Source organism: Staurois parvus, unplaced genomic scaffold (assembly GCF_062004578.1).
Source record: "Staurois parvus isolate SC_StPar_1 unplaced genomic scaffold, SC_StPar_1.0 ptg000011l, whole genome shotgun sequence".
In the NCBI taxonomy this organism is placed as follows: Eukaryota; Metazoa; Chordata; class Amphibia; order Anura; family Ranidae; genus Staurois; species Staurois parvus.
In genome coordinates, this window is record NW_028317807.1 from 4,577,870 (window position 1) to 4,600,754 (window position 22,885).

The 22,885-nt window shown below is 39.5% G+C and overlaps 1 protein-coding gene across 2 annotated transcripts in view; it reads right to left on the reverse strand.

Annotated features, from left to right (window-relative positions):
- Positions 1-22,885, reverse strand: part of HYCC2 (hyccin PI4KA lipid kinase complex subunit 2) — a 174,678-nt gene that overhangs the window by 53,689 nt on the left and 98,104 nt on the right. For both annotated transcript variants that reach the window (XM_089670255.1, XM_089670262.1), the window contains exons 4-5: positions 8,931-9,008; positions 5,188-5,289 (exon numbers count right to left, since the gene is read on the reverse strand). In XM_089670255.1, the coding sequence (XP_089526381.1) occupies positions 5,188-5,289; positions 8,931-8,981 (153 nt within the window). In that variant the 5' untranslated portion in view covers positions 8,982-9,008. The remainder of the gene's footprint in view (positions 1-5,187; positions 5,290-8,930; positions 9,009-22,885) is intronic.

Here is a 22,885-nt window from a genome sequence, read left to right on the forward strand (position 1 = left end):
TCAGAGTCAACTATCCTGAGTGAGGAAGATCACATTTTGGCTGATTTACTAAAGGAATCGAGCATGTTCATTTTACAAAACTAATTTTCACTTAACAGGTAAAGCTAAGTGAGCAATCACTTTAATGAATTTTTCATTATGATACCACAACATGTGCAGCAGAATAAAAAAAAGTAAGATTTTTGCTGGCACATAATTGGATGAAATCAGTAGCTTCTCTGCTAAGGTGAAAATTCACTTTGCAAAGTGAACATGCTCTACTCATTTAGTGAATCAACCCCAATTGTAAATGTTATTGCATGATGACTTTGTATTCAAGGGTAGAAAATGTCTATCAGGAGATCCCATTCTGAGTAAAACATTTCATAGGTGTTTTTTAGCATGTAATAACCTTGGATTTGTAATTTTACTGCGCCTAATAAAACTATTAACTGGCAGTTGGTACCAGGCTGAGCAGGGTTTGGGTATTAGGCTGTTAGGTGCATTTACCCATATACAGAATTTGTTTTTAGACATAGACTTTTCTGACAAAATAGCTATAGCTTGCTGACACAAATGTTAGATAATTATGCAGCACCACTAAATATTCAAATGAGTTCAATTTTGATTACAACCTATACAACCAATAGTATCTATAAAATACAGAGGAGAAGGTACAGTAATTCAAATGCAGACGGCTTTATTTAAAAAGTATATATATGTTCTGGGTAAATGACAGTTCACTGTTCTGACAAACATTAAACTTGAACCAAGCACATGAACACTAACTAAACCAGTTTGTTTCTTCTATGCTGTTGTGGAACTGCTGGCACAGGTCATTTCATGGAAGGCTTACATCTGCAATAACGGTAAAAGTATTGGAACATATTGTGCTTTTTTCAGCAGCAATTAGGTTATTTGAACTACGAAACTGCTGAATGCTTATTATCTGTTCAATCTGACAGCAATTTAATCATAAACATATGCTGCAACTCAGGGTGGCAGATGTCAAGCATTTGGATATTTCTCTACTTGTCAGGATCTTCCCCCATTTATGCATTATCATTAGAGTTGTTTTTTTTTTTAAACAAACAGTTATCTAAATGTATTCGAGAACCATGGAAAGAAAAAAGTAATGAAGGTGACACTGAGGAGCCATTTTATGTTATGTGTAATGTAAATTGTAAATGCAAATTAAGTAAATTGTAAAACTGGATATTAAAAACCTGGTAAGGTGAGCATAAAGTGAAATCACCTCAAACATCTTCACACATCATCAAGCATGCCCTGAAACCTTGGTAGTGTAAAAGCCACTTCCATCCCCTCTTGCCTTACCACACCTTTTGGTTAACAAGTAAGATGGTCTACATTACTGATTGGGAGCTGCAGAAGGTGGAAGATAGCAGGCTGCAACTGAAGAAGGATGAAGAACCGCCAGGATTTTGGGTGGGCTCAGGGGACAAGCTTCTGAGGGAGCATGTAGACACTTATTCTACAAGTTTTCCAAGTTTTTTTCCCCCCTTTATTGTTCATTAAGACTGTTTGAACACTGATCTGTTTTTATTCAGTTGTGCAGTTAAAAAAAAAAAAAAAAAAAAAAAAAAAAGCAGAAGAAAAATGCATCCCTTTAAATCTTATGAAGCTCTTCACACAGGTCCGTTGCACTTCCGTTGCATTTTTAAAGTCCTGTTTGCGGCATTTTTGGTGCAAGTTTGTTCAGTTAAAAAAAAATGCACCAAAAATACATCCCTCCATTAAAATAAATGGAAGCTGCATCAAAATCGCAACGCACCTATGGGATTGCTTTTTCCACTGGGGAAAAACGCACTGCAGCAAAAATGCATATGCGTTTTTGATGCAATTTTTCAACAGTGCAGTGTGATAGTAGCCTAACAGATACATGATCAGTAGTTTTTCTGACACAGTTTGGTTATACTGCCACCTTCAGGAGGAACTGTACACCAACAAAAAAGCCATTGGCCAGCCAGGTATAACCCCCTCACTGTGAGCTTACCTCGATCTTACCTTAGTTTTTTGCTAGTGTAGTACCATAAAAAACCTTGGGCTTTTAAATCCTTTAGGGCTGAAGTCAAGTCCTCTTCAGCATGAAGGGAAGCCCCCACTTATTAAAGTGAGAGAATGTCTGTTAGCCGTTGTGGACACCTGGTCAAAAATCATCTCCAACGCCTGGGTATCCAGTGTCTACAAGCTAGTGTGTAAGGCCATCACAACAGATGCCTGCCTGAAGGACTGAAAGGAGTCCTAGACACTTTGTTGGTGCAAGAGACTTCGACGGCACAAGAATACTATCTACTAATCAACATTCTGAAGTTACAAGCAATTTGGCTGTTCATGCAACACTGGACACTCTCACTGAAGGGTCATCCATAACACGGTTGGACAACATCACAGCAGTAGTGTACATCAACCATTGGGAGGGGACCATAAGTCCACTGTTCACATTTCTGGCATGGACATTTGGCAGGCAGAGGTGTTCCACCATTTCTTGGTGGCTCAGGCAAATAATTATTCAAGACTATGGTCTTGAGGACAAAGTGCCACATTCTTCCTATCAAGGTGCACTCTACTAAGTCAGTGATTGCCTCTCAAGCTGTTGCATAAGGCAACTGTTTACCAGATTTACAAAGCTGCTACCTGGTCCTTGCGTCATAAATTCTCTATGTTTTACCAGGTGGATATATCCCATAAAGAAGATCCATCATCAGATGAAAAGATGGCTTGTTAAACCCACCATCCAATTCTGTACAGGGGCTGATGAGCTGTGTAGAAGGATATTTAACCCTGCAGACCCGCCTAGCTATCTGAAAACGCTGAGAAATGAAGACGAAGTTCGGAGTGACCACTCAGGAGAAGGGGGGCATAACATGCAGTGTACACAAAACTCGCACAGCCCTCGTCCTTCCTCCTAAGTTGTCAGACAGAATGTTACTGTGCTTCTCCCCGTACTTGGAAACTTCTCCTCGTACTGTCGGGAGGGGGGGGGGGCGGCGGGCGCAGCTGCAGGAACACGTTACATGTTCCACTGGTGAACTTATACTTTAAACGGCAATCATTCACAACACAGCTTTTACTCTCTCTGTGTGCCCTGAATAGCAGACTGCAGCTCCAAATAAGCCACTGAAGAATGCAGAGGGAGCGTGGCCCAGTGCTGGATTTTACTTCCTTTCCCCCCACCCAATAAGAAGCTAATATTTTGGGCTTTGGAAGGGGTGAAAATACAGCCAGCAATGAAGGAAAAGGATTTTTTTTTTTTTACTGCTGTTGGGATGCCCCAACCATACCAGATGCTACTGATTCTATGTCTGCTAATGAAAAACACAGGACTTTTGCATTAAGTATAAAACCCATTTCTTTGAGTTTATTAAGGGACACAGGTTCCACCCCTTTATTTTCTTATGATCCTAAATGCTGCTTTTCTACAGAACAGACATTCTGAGAATTGGAGGTGTTATACCTGGCTGGCAATGGTTGTGTTTTCCAGTGCCCAATAACCTAACTGTATCAGAATATCTATTGATCCTGTGTCCCTAATGAACTGCAAAAAACAGATTTTTTTTTTGGCAAGTACAAAAATCCTGTTTAATTGCCTATGTACATAGGGCCTACTCATACCAGTCACCCTTTAAAGCCACTTACTAGTCATATCTGTGATTTACCTTCTTAAAAAAACAACTGTAGCCATCAAAATAATAATATTTGGACAGTCTCCAGCTGAAGAAAAATCACAAGCATTTACAATAAAATGTTACTATAAAGGTGTCACCAAGACAAAGTAAGGAGAAATTCTCTTAGATATATAAAGCAATAAACACCTATCAAATATATCCAATAGTAAAAAAAAAAAGTAGAATAGTACAAAATGAAAACCACAACAGGTCCATTATAAATTAAGAAAAATCCATCCTGCACATTTGCTTTTAATCAGGGTGGATAAAAATCAATGATTTTTTTTATTAAAATCAGATTTTTTTTTATTTAAATCTGATTTTTTTAAATAAAATTCTTTTTGAGGAAAATATATTACCATCCAAAGGTTATTCCATCATGAAATAAAGATTAGTTTTTTTAATTATGTAGAATAAGGCTGTATATGTTTAATTATTTTGGTAAATAAATTCCATTAATCCATTCACAATGTCATGCTCTTCCAGAGGTTTTTGTAAGATTATTGGGCAGTTTCTCTGCCTACAAGATATTATTCACAGATGCTTGGTTTACTTTTGCAGTTCTTAAAACTGAATTTGACTCAGCAGAGATCACATGCCTCTCCTTCACAGCAAAAATGTTATAACATGAACAGAGTTAAGAAAAAGACCTCAATCCTAACTTCTACAAACCTATGAATACAGAATCAACCCCTTCAGTGCTAAGTTTCAAGAAGTTCAGTGAATAGAATAGAAACAATATTTTTCTGATTGTTTGGAGTGGAATAGAACTGCACAAGAAGAAAGTGAAACTAAGTGCGAGGAGGAAGGGGCTGACAGTCTAAGTTTCTTAAAATATATATATTTTGTTTAGCCAAATTAGTTAACAAGCATGACTGTCTGTTTAAGCAAATAACATCTGCTGTAATGTTATTGTTGCAGTTGAATAAATCTATTTAAAATTGTTATTATTAAGGTAATGATTATTTTTCTCCTTCCTAAGTACAACAGAAAAGTTGTCCAAATATGAATGATTAACCTTTTAAACTGGGGATAAAAAAACTAATATGAAAAGTTGTTATTCTAAAAATCTTCATCTACTTGCATATTAAAGTTATACCAGCAAGAATTAGTCTTTATGTAGAAAACTATGATTTAAATAAAGCCTTACTGACTAGTGATTTAAATCGTGATTTAAATCAGTTTGATTTAAATCAAATCCACCCTGGTTTTAATGCTTTAAAAGAGGTGCATGGCCATCAGAGATCTCATGAAAATCCAAAATTGCAAAAATACCCAGCAAAACAAAATGTAAAGATAAGAAGCCTTTATTAAGATGTTTGCTGTAATATAGTGTGTGCAATATAAAACGGTCAATGTTTTGAAGACACTATGGTCCCCTTTCTCAAGGTGATAGACAAATGAAAACATGCTAATTGGAAGATTGCCCACTTTCCAGAAACTAATACTTCAGAGGTATGTATGCAGAATCAGAAGACAGAATATCCATTACTTTTCATTGCAGACAATTTTTAAAATTCACCTCATTATTTGGGTCTTGAATGACTTTATACAGAGCAGAGACTAGAGTTTTCTTACGATGAAGAGTTGCAGCATAGGCGGTGAGCTGAGTTTCAGGTAATACCTGTAAAATTAGAAAAAGTATAAAAATTTTGCTATAGTCAACAATACAAGCAAAGGCTGTTGGCAATAAGCTCACCAATTGGCTGTGAAGCCTGTTTTTCTTGCACTGTAGGTGCATTCAAACTGCTTAGGTTATTTATCGTTTTAGCTGTACCAAGTTTTTTTTCCTCATAATATAAATGTCAATCACAAACAGTCCAGTCCCACTTTTGAGCGCCATAGTAATTCAGGTGCTATAGCCCAGCTATCTGGTTATTACAGATAGTAAAATTATGCATCTCCCTCCTGGGATATGGCTAAACTGTGACTGCATACATTTCAGACACTTCCAGTGCATGAAACAGGGACCATTCTAGCCAGTGACAGCAGACACTGCAAGTATGATTTTGTATCAGATTTACCAATTGGCTTCTTTTCGATCTCTCCCATTGCAGCAACTCAATGACGGCACTACTGTTATCTGCCTGGACTTACATTTCAGCTAGAAAAAAACATTCTACTAATGGAAGGAGCTTCAGATGAAAAATACAAGAGTCCAAATTCATCAGTTTATTTATAAAAAAAAAAAAAAAAAGCTGTGTTTTAAAACATGAAGGATTTTTTTTTAGCATAAACTACTAAATTAATTTGCACTCTTTTATCCTTTGGCCTGGCACTCTTTTCATTAGCACATGTTTTTTATGGTAACCTGCAGGGGTAACGAATGGTGGGTAGCCTTGTTTGTTGCGAGCAACCCAACCTAAGTCAGTGAGCTCCAGATGTTTTTGTTCTCTTACTACTTTGTATGAACTCACATCAAAGTCCCAGCACCTCTTAGATGCTTTTTTCTTCATTGAGTCCTAAATTTTAGCTAGTCTGTGAATGATAACAGCAATGTTACAGTACTGTGCAAATGTTTTAGCCACTTGTTAGAAAAATGCTGACAAGTGAGGATGCTTTCAAAAATAATGAAATTCAGTGTTTTACAAAATTTGTTTTAAATCTAGGAGCCAGTTAAAAAAGTTAGGAGCCGTGTGTGTGTGTGTGTGTGTGTGTGTGTGTGTGTGTCAGCGGGACAGGAGGGGGACGTGTCAAGGGAAGGAGGCAGTGGGGCAGGAGGGGGATGTTTCCTGGGAGGGAGCAGCAGACATTGTCACACACACCTTGGGAAATACCAGTCCTCCCAGCTCTCACTTGTACTGCAGCATCTCCTCCAGATGGTGTCAGTGGAGAGGATCTGGTACCAGGAGGGGTGGCTGAGCCGGTGTCTGCCTGGTTGTTGTGGCTATGTCCTCCGGGTCCATGGGCTCTGAGGGGAGAGGGATGGACAGAGTGTGGCTGTGTGGTGGGGGCGGGCCTTTGGTAACCTCCAGGAGGCTGGATTTCATGGCTCTATGGAGGGAGTCTGGGGGGGGGGATTCTTTACCCAGGAAAGGTATGCATCGGGGGGGGGCTCCGCCTGGACTCCAGGGGTCCCGGGACACTGGGCTAGGCTTCAATGTGTGGGGCAGGAGAGAGGGGCCAGCTGAGGATTCGGGGTGGGGGACCGCAGGGCAGTGTGGGCTGGTGGGGGCCGCGGCACCAGGATGTGGTTTCTGGTCGCTATGGTGACCTGGCACCTGGCATTTGTTCAGCCCTGATGAAACTAATAGTTTTCTATAACCAAAGTCCTACTGAAGAAAACATTGAGATTTAGGTTGGGTACGTGATCACAATGCAGAATGATATAAGGTCAGTGTGTAAAGAAACTAGATCGGTCCAGATCAGAAAGTAATTAACAGTTTTAATTTATCAATTAACAACCTTATGCAACGTGCATAAACAGGCAAATAACTAAATCTAATATTTGGTTTGTCTGCCCTTTGCCTTTAAACCAGCATAAATTTCCCCAGATACACTCAGGGTCACGAGACACAGAAGGGCCTTCTGCATCAACAAGTTCTCTCACAGCAAAAATTAAAGGAAGACCGGTATTTCCAAATGTATTTGTCCAGGCATTTCTGCAAAAGCACAAAACAGGCAAAATGAGGAACAATAACACAGTGGTTGGCCAAGGAAGCTTGCTTCCCTTCCCAATTGCAAGATGTCTAGTGACAGATCAGACACGGCAAAAACCAAGACCAGTAGGTCCCGGGTACACTAATCTAAATCTGCACTCAAGGGAGGTCTAATCAGAAGTGGTCTTCATAGAAGACTTATATAAGAAATGAAAAAGAACTTATGTGCAGAAAAATGGCAGCATTTGCTCTGGACTGATGTGTCCAATCTGAAATAATGGGCTGTAAAAGAAGGCAGTTTATTTACCGAAGGCCGGGAGAGTGGTACAAGAATGAATGTCTGCAGGAATTGGAATTTAATCACAATTAATGGTCCCTTCGATGAAAAGTACAGGCAGATTGGACCCAAATTAATTCTACAGCAGAACAATAAACACCATAAATATAGCCAAAGTCGTGAAGAACTATATTCAGCAAAAAGAACACTTGTTCTTTTTGCTGAACATAATTCCAGAAAAATACAGTGTGCACCACAAAGAGCCCTGATCATAGCATTGAGTATATTTGGGATTACACAAAGAGTTGGATTTTTTCTCTTCATGCACTTTGTGAGTTGTTAAATGATAAATTAAAACTATTTGGTATAGAAAGGATTACAGAAAAGTACTGGGTAAATAAAAGTTAATAAAATGTGTGTTCACAAATCTAATGTAAGCAGTAAACTGCAGGGGAAAAAAAGCAGTACTTATAGAGTAGTAGCTCTTCTATGAATTTTAGCACTGGAGTACCAACCTTTTTAAAGAACAACCTCAGTCAGGGCAAAACTCTATAATTGTTCCCTTCAAATTATTTCCACTTTCTTTGTGTTAAGCAGTACACTGCTTAAAGAGTAAAAAACTCCTATATCTTCATTTTCTACTATGATCTAAAAATTACCACCATCCCTTTTGGATGGGGCTATATGTTGCTCAGATCATTGATATCATGGACCTAAAAATACAGAGAAGAATGCAAGCAGGCTTTTAAAAAAAAACAAAAATTTGATGTGGACCATTTTCATTTCTGCAATACTTTCTATAACATACTAGGTTTAAGCAGTAAGCTCAACTTTTGTTTAAGAATGCCAAAAAAAGAAACAGCATTCAGCGTTTTGTATTCCTTATTTTTCAGCAGTGATCTGCATACTTTTTTTTTTTAGAATAAATGAAATAAACCTACTTTTTACCATTTTTGATTCATTGGTGGAAAAAAATGGCAACAACTTGTCAGGGGTAGGGTTGCAAGTAAAGGCATAAAATGTAAACAAAAAACCCTCCTGTTTCTTCAGCATCAGTGCCTAGCCCTCTGGAACAGGGAGGCATTTCTCTCTTACTGGCAATGGAAATTCTGTAGCATTGCAGTTAGTGGTGGACTGATTCCTGCATGTCCCTGCCAGCAAGGAAACAATACCAGAGAAGTAGGAGACTAGGAACGATAGTCAAACAATTCAAAAAACAAGTCCAGCAACCCTCGTCAACCTCAGAATTCATCTTGTACTGGTCTGCCATCAGAAGGGCAAATTCTGATTGGATGCACTTATAACAACTGTTTTTTGAATAAGATTTTTTTTCTCAGTTATAAAAGTGACAGTCTCATGAGAAAACTTCCAAGAATTAAATGAAATCACCTTGTATTCCGACAGCCATTCTTCCACTACTCCACGTTCAGATCCCAGCATCTTCTTACCACGTCCACTGCTCTCTCACTACAAAAAGACCACATATCTGGTTACTGGATAGTAATACTTTAGGTCCACTGTAAATAAAATTTCTCTGAAATAATTAGCCAATTCTTAGAATACACAGAATAACGGGAGAATGTAATGCTTACTAATTCAAGAGGGAATTTTAATCACTGGTTAAAACAAACAATTGAGACGATTTTAGTATCATGCCCATACCAACTTTAAAGCCTTCTGCTTTTTAATTTTCCCCGTGAGACACTTTACACCATTTGACCTGATGTTGACTTGCTGATATATGTTTATGTCCTGTGAAATTAAATGTGTTTCCTTTTAACCAGGAAAATCTGGGGAATATTTTGCTATGACCTGGCAAACATTAAAGCATATGCAAAAAAAAATTTAAATGCAATACATGCACATTTTCTCATGTTGTAAACATGCTGCAAGTACATAAAAATAATTGATGTGCAGAAGTACAGTATACTCCTACCTTCCTCTTTGACATGACAACATATCGTATGTTTGGCTCTGAATTGCAAAGCAGGTGTTGTCAGCCCTGCCTACTTCATTTCTAATAGACTACAAAGAACACAGATTTCTCCTAGGCATCCCCTTCTACCCACTGCTTCATAAAATGTTCCTTGTACACAATAGAGAGCACAAGTTATAAACTCCCAAGATTTCTACAGTCTACAGGTATTTTTTGCACTTATTGAATAGAACATTCAATATAGCACAGGTGTTAAAATGGCGATCCTCCAGCTGTTGCCAAACTACAAGTTCCATGAGGCATTGCAAGATTAACAGTTACAGGCATGACTCTCAAAGGTAGAGGCATGGTGGGACTTGTAGTTTCGCAACAGCTGGAGGGCCGCCAGTTTGACACCCTTGCTATATAGCATATCAAATCAGAGCAGATAGTTCATTGTTAGTGCTTACATACACTAAGGGGTCTATTTAAAAAAAACAAAAAACTTTCACTGGACAAACATTACATCCATAGCATGAATGCAAGCTGAAATGTTCCCTGTATATTTTTTTAATAGATTATTTCCTATATCAGTTGCATCTACTGGTCAAAATGTGGTATATTTTGAGGCATTTCAGAAAACTTTGCCACGTTTTGGCCACTAGATGGGGCAGATGATACAGGAATTGATCTATTACAAAAAATACATGGAAATTTCTTTCAGCTTGCTTGAATACTTCTGATATTTGTTTATGGAATGTTTTATAAATAGATCAACAAGTATTTTCACTGAATAATTTAAAGTATATGTAAACCTTCACCATGTAAAGTCAACTATTCAGTTTAAAATAGAAATGAAAGGCAAAGATTTGTGTATAGATTTGAAAAATAAAAACATAAATACCTTTTCCCCTGTTTTATAGATGATCACATACCCTCTAAGCTCCTTATGTAGCTGAGAACAGAGAGGTGGGGGGGAGAAACTTGTGGAGAAACAACAGCACGCTGAACTTTCCAGTAAATGAAGCAGAAGTCTGATCATTGGAGGAGAGCAGGATGAGTTCCCAGCATAGCTAGAGAACTGACCACGCCGTGCTCTCATGCCGAGTGTAGCCAGATTTTAATAGGAAAGTAAAGAATTGGCAGGAGCATCAGGGAATTCACAGAAGCAATACAAAGAGAACAGGATATTGTTTCATACAATCATATGATACAGCAGGCACGTATCAGGAATATGAAATGTTGGGTTTACATACTCATTAAAAAGGTGAAGGCTGACATATGTGACTCTGTTAATCAATGCAGGTATCACAAGATCTAGACACTGCATATACTGTAAAGAATGTTCTTTGACAGACATATTTTCATTACACATATTCCCAAAGTGTATAGTAATTTAAATATCACCCCAGCACAAGACAATAAATTATTCCTACCAAAAGGTCCAGAAACACATTTTTTACAGACGAAGCCCCACAGATTACCTTGTGAGGTTTCCCCGAACTTCTGGTTCCCTACTGCAAACCCAATAGCTTAAAGTGGAACTTTAGGTATATTATAAAAGTGGGCAAATATACTGGATTTTTAATGCAGAAGAGACATGCTTTGACCTATCTGCATTAAAAACTTACCTACCTGTCCACCCCTGTACAATGAAAGTGGCCGATGCTAGATACCTGGAAGCCAGCCACTCAAAGATGTCAGCGGCTGGTCGGGAGCTCCAGAAGGTCGCATCACTGGAGCCAAGGTGAGTAAAGTTCTACGTTAATTGGTGGATGCACAACAGGTTTATGTACAATGGTTCTCAGCCACCGCTCCGCAGTTTTCTGTCTGCTAACAGCTAGTGCTGTCACACTGCATTTGGTGTAGGAAAACAGTTGTAATACCAGTCTGTGGCCACTAGATGGTGCTGTCCGCACTAATGAAGAGTTTGTCTATACTAGAACACTTGAAGTTTAGTTATTGTTCTGACTTTGCCATCTGTTGGTGGATATTAAGAATGACAACTACTGAGGAAAAATGTTCTTGCTTGGCAAATGCTGGTATGGGGCCAAAACTGCAGAAGGCAGGGTGAAGTAGACTGTGAGGGAGAAGAACTTCCAGATGGGTAAGGATAGCAGCATCTCACACAGGCCAGCCTGTAACCATTGCTGCAAACGAGAGAGAAAAGGAGGCGCTACTAAGTGTAGTATTATGTCAACTTTAACAACACATGGTTAAAAGCACTCACAAAGGTAAGTAGTTAACAGGCACATCTGCATAACCATGAGGGGTCTCTCCTCTCCGTCTTGCAGGAGCCGCCAGCGGAGGTTCCAGTGGTAATGTGGAGGATGAAAGCAAGGCAGATTTCTTGATACCGAGCAGGAAGACCACCGGAGGAAAAAGGTGGACCAGTAGAGGATCACAAAGATTACAGGCTATACGCTCCGAGCCGCTAGCTCTTTCTATAGGCCTCTAGAAGGAGCTAGAGGCTCCGAGCGTATAGCCTGTAATCTCTGTGATCCTCTACTGGTCCACCTTGTTCCTCCGGTGATATCACATCCGCCTGTGCTTTCCATTCTGGTTCGGCGTGGTCTTCCTGCTCAGTATCAGGAAATCTGCCTGGCTTCCATCCTCAGCATTACCACTGGAACCTCCGCCGGGGGCTCCTGCAGGACCCAGAGAAGAGACCCCCTCATGGATATGTAGATGTGACTGATAACTACTTACTTCTGTGAGTGATCTTAACCATGTGCTATTAAAGTTGGCATAATACTGCACTTAGTGGCTCCTCCTTTTCTCTCTTGTTTTCTCACAGCACAGAGCCAGCAATACTCTGCAGGATAGAGGCCGCCTTATGAACTCTAACTATATGAAGGACTTTACACATACACATGTATGAACTTTACAAAAATTACCAAAAATGGCCACTGCCGCAGTCTATAAATGGCCTTGACAGCAAGAAGCACATGGAAGGGCGAGACATGTCAAACAATAAAACAGAAAAATTCCCAGCTCAACCTACAAACCAGCTTGCAAACAAACTGAATTAGCCTAACAGTATGCGTTAAAAACGGGTTTAGTTAGAACACATTTGCAAATACATGTGTAAGCTTTAGAGCCTCTACAGGGCACCCCGAAATTCTGCAGTTCCTAACTCTACAAATTTTGAGAGTCCCCATTGTAGAGGCACATGTAATAGATAGACCCAGGGCAGGTGAACTTGAGGGAGCCCATCCCTCCTTAAAGGTAGAGGAGCGCACTGGACACCCAGCATATAACACAATGGCAGCCAAGGTGTCCAGTGCACCCCCTCACCAACAAGTGAACAGTACAAAAAATGGCTACTGCCCCAGTCTATAACTGGCCTTCACAGTAAGGAGTACATGGAAGGGCGACGCATCTCAAACAATAAAAGAGAAAAATTTCCAGCTGAACTTACCAACCAGCTTGCAAACAAACAGAATTAGCCTGTCACCTGCCATCACTCTATCCATTAAATACATGTGCCTCTACTATGGGGACTCTCAAAATTTGTAGTAAGGAACTGCAGAATATCAGGGTGCCATGAATAGGCTCTGCAGATTACGCATGTATTTGCAAATGTGCGCTAGCTAAACCCGTTTTTACCGCATACTGTTAGGCTAATTCAGTTTGTTTGCAAGCTGGTTGGTATGTTAAGCTGGGAATTTTTCTCTTTTATTGTCTGACTTTACAAACACTGCCAGTTCTGAGGCTGTTGTCATATTATACTTTCACCTCTTTGGCAGAATCCTAAACCACTGTAACCATTACTGCTGCTGTGGAAATACAAGTTTCAGGGTTTCATCACGTAATGGTGGTATTCTTAAAATGTGAGTTTTAAGCCAGCCTGTATGCAGTACTTGAATACTTTAAGGCCAGGCTAAGCAACAGACACATAATGCCTGCATGTAATAATGGACGGGTGGGTGGATAGAACAGCAGCAAAGAAAGAGAAAAAAAGTACAAAGGAAAAAAGGGAAAGTGAGAATGAAAAAAAAATATATAAATAAAGCTGCAAATATACAAATTCTCTTTTTCATTGTGTCTATTCAAGCAGCAGTAACATCTGGTTCCTCCTCTTAAAATACATTTTAAATACATACTTTGTATTGCCGTACTTTTATTGTACGAGTATAAACATTTTTTCTTAACTGTTGAAGCATGGAAAGTACTGAAGAAATTAACCTGGCCCAGCTCACCTAGGTTGAGAACCACTGGCATAGAACACTACCATTGGGAGTTGGATACACAGACAAATGACTCCTTCAAAAAAAAGGAAAAAAAATTCTATGCAATGTCATTTCTTGGTGAGATAAATAACAATGGATTGAAATATATAATCTACTTTACTGAGGGAAGTACAGCTGCAAGCTCCCTCCAGTACTGGTCATGCAAAGGCCCAAGCATTTAGTCAAGTTATCTCTGCTGGAAGGGGATCAGACAACCTAAACTCTAAAGCTGGCCATACATACCCTCGACATGGATACTGGAATCCTCCACGCTGTGACAATGTTTTCAACGCGGTCAGACTAGCCAGATCATCACTACAGTCTATAACCTGCAGTGCTAATCAAGCAAGAAAATACCAACAGGATGGTTGAACAGAAGATGATCAGTAAAGCCACTCCTGTCCACAGAATCTCTTTCTTCAATTCAAACCTCACCACCATGAGCAATACCAAAGAGTTGTCAAAAGCCGTCAGGGACACGATTATAGACCTGCACAAGGCTGGAATGGGCTACAAGACTATCAGCAATTAGCTTGGTGAGAAGGTGACAACTGTTAGAACGATTATTCTGAAATGGAAAAAAATACAAAATAACCATCAATCGCTGCCGGTCTGGAGCACCATGCAAGATTTCACCTCATGGGGTAAGGATGGTTATGAGGAAAGTGAGGGATCACCCCAGAACTACACAGGAGTTGTGAAAGATCTCAAGGCATTTGGGACCACAGTCACCAAACAAACCATTGGTAACACAATACGCCGGCATGGATTGAAATCCTGCAGCACCCGCAAGGTTCCCCAAGAAGGAATATGTACAAGCCCGTCTGAAGTTTGCCAATGAACATCTAAATGATTTAGAGAAGGACTGGCAGAAAGCACTGTGGTTAGATGAGACCAAAATTGAGCTCTTTGGCATTAACGCGCCGTGCTTGAAGGAAGAAAAATGCTAACTATGAACAAAGAACTCCATCCCTACAGTCAAACACGGAGGAGGAAAGTTAATGCTTTTGGGCTGTTTCTCTGCTAAAAAGTACAGGCCGTCTTTGCTGCATTGAAGGGCCATGGCCATGTATTGTAAAATCTTGGATGAGAACCTTCTTCCCTCAGCCAGAACACTGAAGATGGGCTGTGGATGGGTCTTCCAGCATGACAATGACCCAAAACATACCGCCAAGGCAACAAAGGAGTGGCTCAAAAAGAAGCACATTAAGGTCATGGAGGGGCCTAGCCAGTCTCCAGATCTTAATCCTATAGAAAATTTATGGAGGGAGCTGAGACTTCGAATTACCAAGCGACAGCCATGAAACCTTAAGGATTTAGAGCAGCTCTGTAAAGAAGAGTGGAGCAAAATCCCTCCTGAGATGTGTGCAAACCTGGTAACCAACTACAAGAAACGTCTTACCTCTGTGCTTGCCAACAAGGGTTTCTCCACCAAGTACTAAGTCATGTTTTGCTCGGGGATCAAGTACTTCTTTTATTCACTGAACTGCAACTCAATAATTTTTATAATGTGTTTTTTTCTGGATTTGTGGTTGATATTCTGTTTCTATCAGTTAAAATACACCTAAAATTATAGACACTTCATTTATTTGTAAGTGGGCAAACTTAAAAAATCTGCATGGCATCAAATACTTATGTTCCCCGCTGTCGAAATTTGGTCAGTCCCTGTTGAACTGGCAGAATTTCAATCCATGTATGGCCAAGCTTAAGCCTTCGCTTTCATGAAGTAGAAGCAATAAATTAAACAAATGCCTGCCCCTCCCCACTGTCGTATAATATATAACGTGGCAGAAAATGTTTATCTATAAATATTAAGCAACAGCATAGAGAGCTGTATGTGAGCACAATGCCAATGTTGTATAGCATATCCACCGCGATTATTGGAGGAAGTTGATAAAATCTTGCACGTCTCCCATGATATTAAAAGCAAGAACAGAAAAATAAAGCAGACTTTCTTTTCATTATTCATCACATATTTTGTGTCAATGTGCTGCATCAGTATCCATGCGGATTTAAAAGACTGCTGAGAAAAAAAATATAAAGAGCCACCCGTGGGATTAAAACAGAAAATAATGTATTTACCAAAATGTTGCACATGCTAGACAAAGATATGGATACAGGGGAGTCCTACCACACAAGTCTAAAAGCATTCAATGGTCTACAAAAAGAAACATGTCAGTGTTTTTAAAATACACAACATAAAAAAATCATATTTCCAGAGTCACCTTCCTTTAGGTCAGGGATCTCCAAACTATGGCCCTCCAGGTGTTGAGGAACTGCATGCATTTTTATGCATCGGAACACGTGTAAATACATGTGCCAAAACTAATTTGGCTCCTTAGCAATGGCCAGCACCATGATTGTGCTTGTGAGGACAGCACTCTGCACGCACCAAACAATGGAGAAGCCTGAGAAGAAGCAGGCAGTGAAACGTTAGCATACTCCTTTAAAGACAAAGATGTTTTTCCAAATCCTTTCCCGGGGCAACCTCCCACCTCTTACTATTTATCTCACAAGTGGCAACTTCCATGATGGCTTGCTTATTAACAACTTAGTTCCTTTATATCCTCCATACCTGACAAACAAAACTCTGTCTTCTCAACCGACCTTCTGAAAAATCTTTCTTCAGACTCATACCCAGACCTCATAATCTCCTCAATCTACTCATCCCTGCTTTCATCTAGTCATCTTTCTCTACCCAGATACACAGACCTTCAGCCCAGAGAGCTAAACACCTTCGTTTCTCTTGACAATTGGGATAAAACCTTATTTTCATTTACAACCTTTCCCCATTACGTAAAGCTCAAGAAATCAATTTTAGGACTGGATGATACCATTGCCTCACCACACTCCATTTTATGTATCCCTTCAGTCTCTGATTGCCTTTGAAGATGTGGTGACCACAACTGTAAAATGATCCTATATCTGGTGGTCTTGCACCCCAGTAAAAAGTCTTGGATCTGTACACTAAAACCACAGACTCCTCTGTCCCAAACATTCCTACTCTCTATGGTCCCAGGGACAATCAAACAGATCAACAATGTCCAGACACTGGCACTCAACCCCCTACTATTCTAGAATGGGATACTGAACTATACTATATATCATATATATGATGCTACACTTGGCTCAGGAAAATGATAAGGTTGAAGTAGACACTCGGATTTGGGCTGAGGGCATGTGGCCTTCAATTTGAATATCCATTTCTGTTCTAGCTGCAGGAGGGATTTGTTCCAAACACCTTTCCTCTGCGAGATGTGAACACGATCAATGGCTGTAAACTTAATCCTAGGGTGTTTGTGTTCATGTAATAGAGCTGTATGTCTTCCCACAGAAAGGTCTGGATTACAGACTTTCATGTTGTGAATGTGTCTATCCATACAACGCCAACATTCTTGCCTTGTTATTCCTATATAAAAAGCCCCACATTCACATGTAGGCATGTACAGTATACTACACCCTTGGTCTGGCAGTTTGCACAATGTTGTAATTGAAGGTGTTCTCCATAGGGCTGCATAATGTTGTTTTTACCTAACATGTATGGGAAGTAGGAACATCTGCCACAGGCAAAAGTCCCAGGATATTGGTAGGGGTCGTCTTGATTGTCCCCTCTAAATTCACTTTTTACCAGTCTATCCCTCAAAGAGGTAGCTCATCTGAATGTTATAGTTGGTGTTTTGCTAATGAATTGTTGAATAATATGGTCTTGTGTTAAGAGACACCAGTGTTTTTTGAGAATTTTTTTGATATGTGGTTGTTGATTAGTATACCGTAAAACAATTTGTGTGGGTCCTTGTTGGATTTTATTTTTTTCTAAAAGAGTAGATGGTTCCTAGACAGTTTAAAGGCTCTATCATAGGCTTTTTGAAGACATGTCTTGCTGTAGCCTCTTTCTAATGGTCTATTTCAAATTGTTGGCCTCTACTTTAAAGGTGGATTCCTTGGAACAATTGCGTCACAATCTAAGGTATTGGCTATATGGAATAGACTTAATAAGAGATTGAGGATGAAAGCTGTCCGCATGGAGAATTGTATTGCCAGCTGTACTTCTGCGATACAGACTGCTAAATAAGGCGTCCATCAGGCTCCTTAGAAATTGTAGTATCCAAAAGGTTAACTGCCTGGAAACTAAGGGACATTGTACATTTTAAATTCAAATCATTACTGTATAAAGTCTTGAACCACTGAAGTAGCAGATCTTCTGGCCCCTCCCACATGAGAAAACCGTCATCGATGTACTTCTTCCATGTGGGAATATGGCAGGTGTACATCAAGAGGCTCTTGCTAGAGAGGAGAGACCGCTCCCACTCCCCCAGGTACAGATTGGCTTAGTACACAAAAAATTGCAACCACCCCAACCTGTAACCAGCCTTAGCAGTAAGGTGCACATTGAAGGGCAATGCACATCGCAAACAAAAAAAGGATTTCCCTGCAACACTTACCTGCCAGCCTGCAAAACAAACAATTTGGCCCTGTCTAACAGTTTGCATTAAAAAACATTTGCAAAGACATGAGTAATTCAAGGTCCCGCATCAAGGTTCCTCTGTATACTGTGGATCTAACTCTAAAATTTCCAAAGCCTCAATAGTAGAAGCACATATATCAATGGATAGGTTAAGCGCAGGTGTCCCTGGAGGAGCCCATCCCTCCTTAAAAGGTATAGGGAAGCACGTGACTCCCAGCTATGCCATTTGACAGCAAAGGCATCTGATGCATCCCTGCATCCAAATTAGTCAACTACACAAAAAATGGCAACCGTCCCAACCTATAACCAGCCTTAGCAGTAAGGTGCACAAGGAAGGGCAATGCACATCACAAACAAACAAAGGATTTCTCAGCAACACTTACCAGCCAGCCTGCAAAACAGCCAATTTGGCCCTAACAGTTTTTGTAAAAACAGAGGGTAAAGCATAGGATGGGGCACAACATGTCCCCAACGCTACGCCCTGTACCTGGAGGAAGTGGGAGCCGTCAAATAGAAAGGAATTGTGATAAAGGATAAATTACAAACCTGATAGGATGAAAACATTAAAAAGACCAATCTTGAGTACCTCTTGAGTATCTTTTTAATCATAGCCAGCCCTAAATTGTGGGGTATAGAACTATACAATGTTTCAAAATCGATAGTTACTAAAAAGGCATCAGTGGAAACCATTACATTTTCTATTACTTGAAAGAAATGGAACGTGTCTTTCACAAAGGATGGCAAAGCTTTAAAATGAGGTTGGAGGTAGGAATCAATAACTTGACTGATATGTTCTGTTAACCTGCCTCTGCCTGATACAATGGGTCTACCAGTGATATTGATAGATTTCTTATGTAGCTTAGGCAAACTGTAAAAAGGTAGGGGTTTTTGGATGAGGGGTTCTAATGTATTCCTAAAGATCTTTAGAGATAGCACCAACCTCCATTGCCATGTCAACTATTTTATAAAACTATAGATTGAAATTTTCCACTACAGAAGAAGGTATGGGTCAATACCATTTTTTATTCTTAAGGATATTATAAACACATGGTTTTGTACTGGGAATAATCCATGATAACTACATTCCCTTCTTAGTCAGAAGGTTTTATTGTGATGGACCTATTGTTTTGAAGAGAGAGTAGTGTTTGTTCCTTAATTTTAGACAGGTTGGTATGTGAAGGAGTTGTCATAGGTAATTTGTGTTACACTTTTTAAGAAAAGAGGCGTTAGGGTTGGTGTTGGAAAGTTACAGGAAGGCTTTTTGAATGTGAGGGGGACCTTGGTATGTGTTTTCAATATTTTTAAGAATAGATTCTAAATAAATTTGATCTATAAGATCAACTGGTTCATTCTCTTGTAAGAGGGGCACTAGTTCTTCAAATGCATTAGTAGAATTTACTGTATGAACTGAGTGCTCACTAGATGCTACATTTAAGATCGATTTAGATATAGAATAAGAAGATAGATGTACTACACTGTGTTTGTTCTCTCTGGGTGTATTCTTAGCACATAGAGCTCCATCTCTCTCCCTGACCTAGTAGAAACGAAAAAACCAGAGGGCCTAAAGGTATCTTGTGTAATGCTGCTGGATGTGTCAGAGGTATAAGAATCATAGTCACCCATCATCTCAACTTGTGCATAATCTTTTAAAGGATAACGGTTCAAATGGTTACATGGCTTAGGGTGTAAAATGTAACATTTAAGGTGTAACATGTTAAGCATCCACAGCCTCACCCCCCCGACCCGCCCGCTTCTTGTGACAGAAGGCGGAGGACCCTCTTCCCGCACCCGCTGTCACGATTTGAAAACTGCAGAAAAAAAATGCAATTATTTATTTATTTATTTTTTAAAGGTGAACTTTAACTTGCAGACCTGATAGATTCCCTATACAGAAAGGCAGAGGTCTATCAAGATCAACTGTTGCTGAATTCTATTACAAGTCATACATACTGCAACAACATTATCACAAAATATAGCTCACCAGAATGCCTACGAATAGTTCAATAATAATCTAACTGAAATCAATGACTCTGTTAAAGCTGGTAGACGGTCAATGTTGAGCAACCTTACATGGTCAACTGACCATTTGTTATGACCTCATAAAGTAGACCCTAACATAGTAAAAGCATCACCAAAAATCAGAACAAGTTCCACCAATTTCTCAGCAACATTTTACTTTTATAGAGCTTCCACAGTGCACCTGTAAAAATACAGAGGTTTCAGAAGTGTTCACAATCTTATGACACCTGAAGTGTTACTGAGGATACAGACCAGATACACAAAATCAGGAACGTGTTTGAGGGATTTGCACACATCTATTATTAACTATACAGTTGTGAAATATGTTAAAATCGAAGTTTAATCTGTTTATATTTTTCCTTTCCTAGTTCTTCTCTCCCTTTCCTCATCAACATGCTAATTCAATTTTTAAAGCAGATCTATGGTATAAATGTAATATCATATATTCATCTTCACACTTTTCTCAATTATTTCTAGCCAATTCCTCTTAATCTGAATAATCTTGTTTGTAAACTTACTTTGTGAGGAGCCCCACACATTTACTTCTGTGAATTCTGTCAGACTCATTCACTATGCCATGTGAGTAGGGACTGCTGTATCAAACATTTCACAGAGCCTGTCTTCTGAACTACACAGAGGTGATGAGAGGAGTCGTCTCAGGAGGCGAAGTCAGTACAAGAATCACTGGTTGTAGACAGCAAGGTACCATGGGAAATGTAGTCCTAAGAAATTGAATGGCAACAGAAGAGAAGCTGCAAATCATGCAGAGAATCCAGGAAGTTGTGGAAAGAGATGGCCAGGAGACCGGCAGCACTCAAAACATGAAAGGAAATTTTCCAAATAAGCTTTTACTGGACTGGCAAACAGAACTATTGTTTGCATTGGTATTACAATGCTGATTTTATAAAATGAAAAGTGTAAGCTTTGACCACATATTTCCTAAAAATAAAAATGGCCAGAGTCTGAGGGCACACCAAGCTACACTACCAAGAAAGTACAATTTAACCACTTCCCCTCCACAGGTTTTACCCCCCTTCCTGACCAGTCCATTTTTTGTGATACGGCACTGCATTATTTTAACTGACAATAGCGCGTCATGCAACGCTGCACCCAAATGAAATTTATGTCCTTTTTTCCTCACAAATAGAGCTTTCTTTCAGTGGTATTTGATAGCCTGTGCGGTTTTTATTTTTTGCGCTATAAACAAAGACCGACAATTTAAAAAAAAAAAAAAGGCTGGTGTTCAGCTTTAACTACATACATATTTACAGATTATTTAGTTGTATTGCACGGAATGTTACTGCCAAGTACAATCAGACATTACTCCCCATTAACCATTATGATAATGGCATGTCCTGGCACTAGATGTGCCTCTTAGAAAAGAATGATGCAGCTTGGCATTTTAAAAATACATGAGGACAAGTGAAAGGAGATCTTTCAGGATGGAAAAAGGTCAAACTCAGAATAGTAGGACTGAATTTATTTGCAGCAACTAAAATTGTATACAATAATTGTCTGTTTACAGATATTAAAAAACTATGTGTAATGAAATAAAAACTAAAGGATAATGTACTTCATACACACAACCAGAACACAGAGCTGTATTATTATTACTGTAGAATTACCATTGGTAATTTGAGTTCTCTGTTCTGCCCCTTGACTCCAAGAACAACATCAGCCCCTCTGACACACCTGGTTGAATGAAAGTCACTGCAGGAACACAAGTATAGGTACGTTTAAAGTAATTGTTATTTAGAAAGAAAAATGTATTTCCTTTACAAATAAGTCATACTTCTCAGCTCCGTGCAGTGGTTTTGCACAAAGCAGCGCTGATCCTCCTCAGGTCCCCCACAGGCACTCCTGGTTTCTCCCGCCCTGCCGAGTGCCCACATCAAGACTTTCACACACATATATTTACCGCTGCTCAAGGTAGAGAGACTCCCAGTCTCAAAGCACAACTCCTCCTGTAGTTGCTAGCCCAGCTTGTGTGCTGCATAGATGAGAGCAAAGGACGTCCGATCGGCTGCACTCCAAACAGTCCACTTTATTGAAGCAAGATAAAACCAATACAGAAGGTGGAAATACAGTGGGGGACTGGCAGGTAAATGCATTTCACGCTAAAGACAGTGCTTATTCATTACCCAGTGGACCCATGTACAAAGTGTTGGTTTTAAGCACCAGCAACAGCTGTTCCTCCTAATCAACACTTGGTCCACCTTCTGCTACACCAAACCGATTTAAAGGTAAAGACAGTTCTGCAACTAATAATTTTAACATCCCCAAAATGCAACGCATAAAATCAAATGCACCAACTGCAGGATATGTGCAAGAATTCCTACGTCGCACAATGGAGATGGCAAAAATAAAAATAAAGCTGTAAAGAACATATGGGAAGAAAAAACAAAAAATAACATACCATGAAGAAAACCCCACATCACGTACAAGTGTATGTATATTGGATCCATCCCAAATAAGAAAATATACAAATTATAAAATTAGATATATCTCAGATCAATAACAAAATCTCTGTCCTATCCTCACCATCCCAGATATAATAAAGACCAAAAAGGCTAATAAGGCGATGGAACGAGCAGAGACACGGAAATATTTTAAAAAGATTAGCACCAAATAAAGGCATGTAGTCAAACGCATATATTCAAAAAGCTGCTAAAACATAATCACATCAGAGAGGGAGGGGGCCATGGCTGGGCAA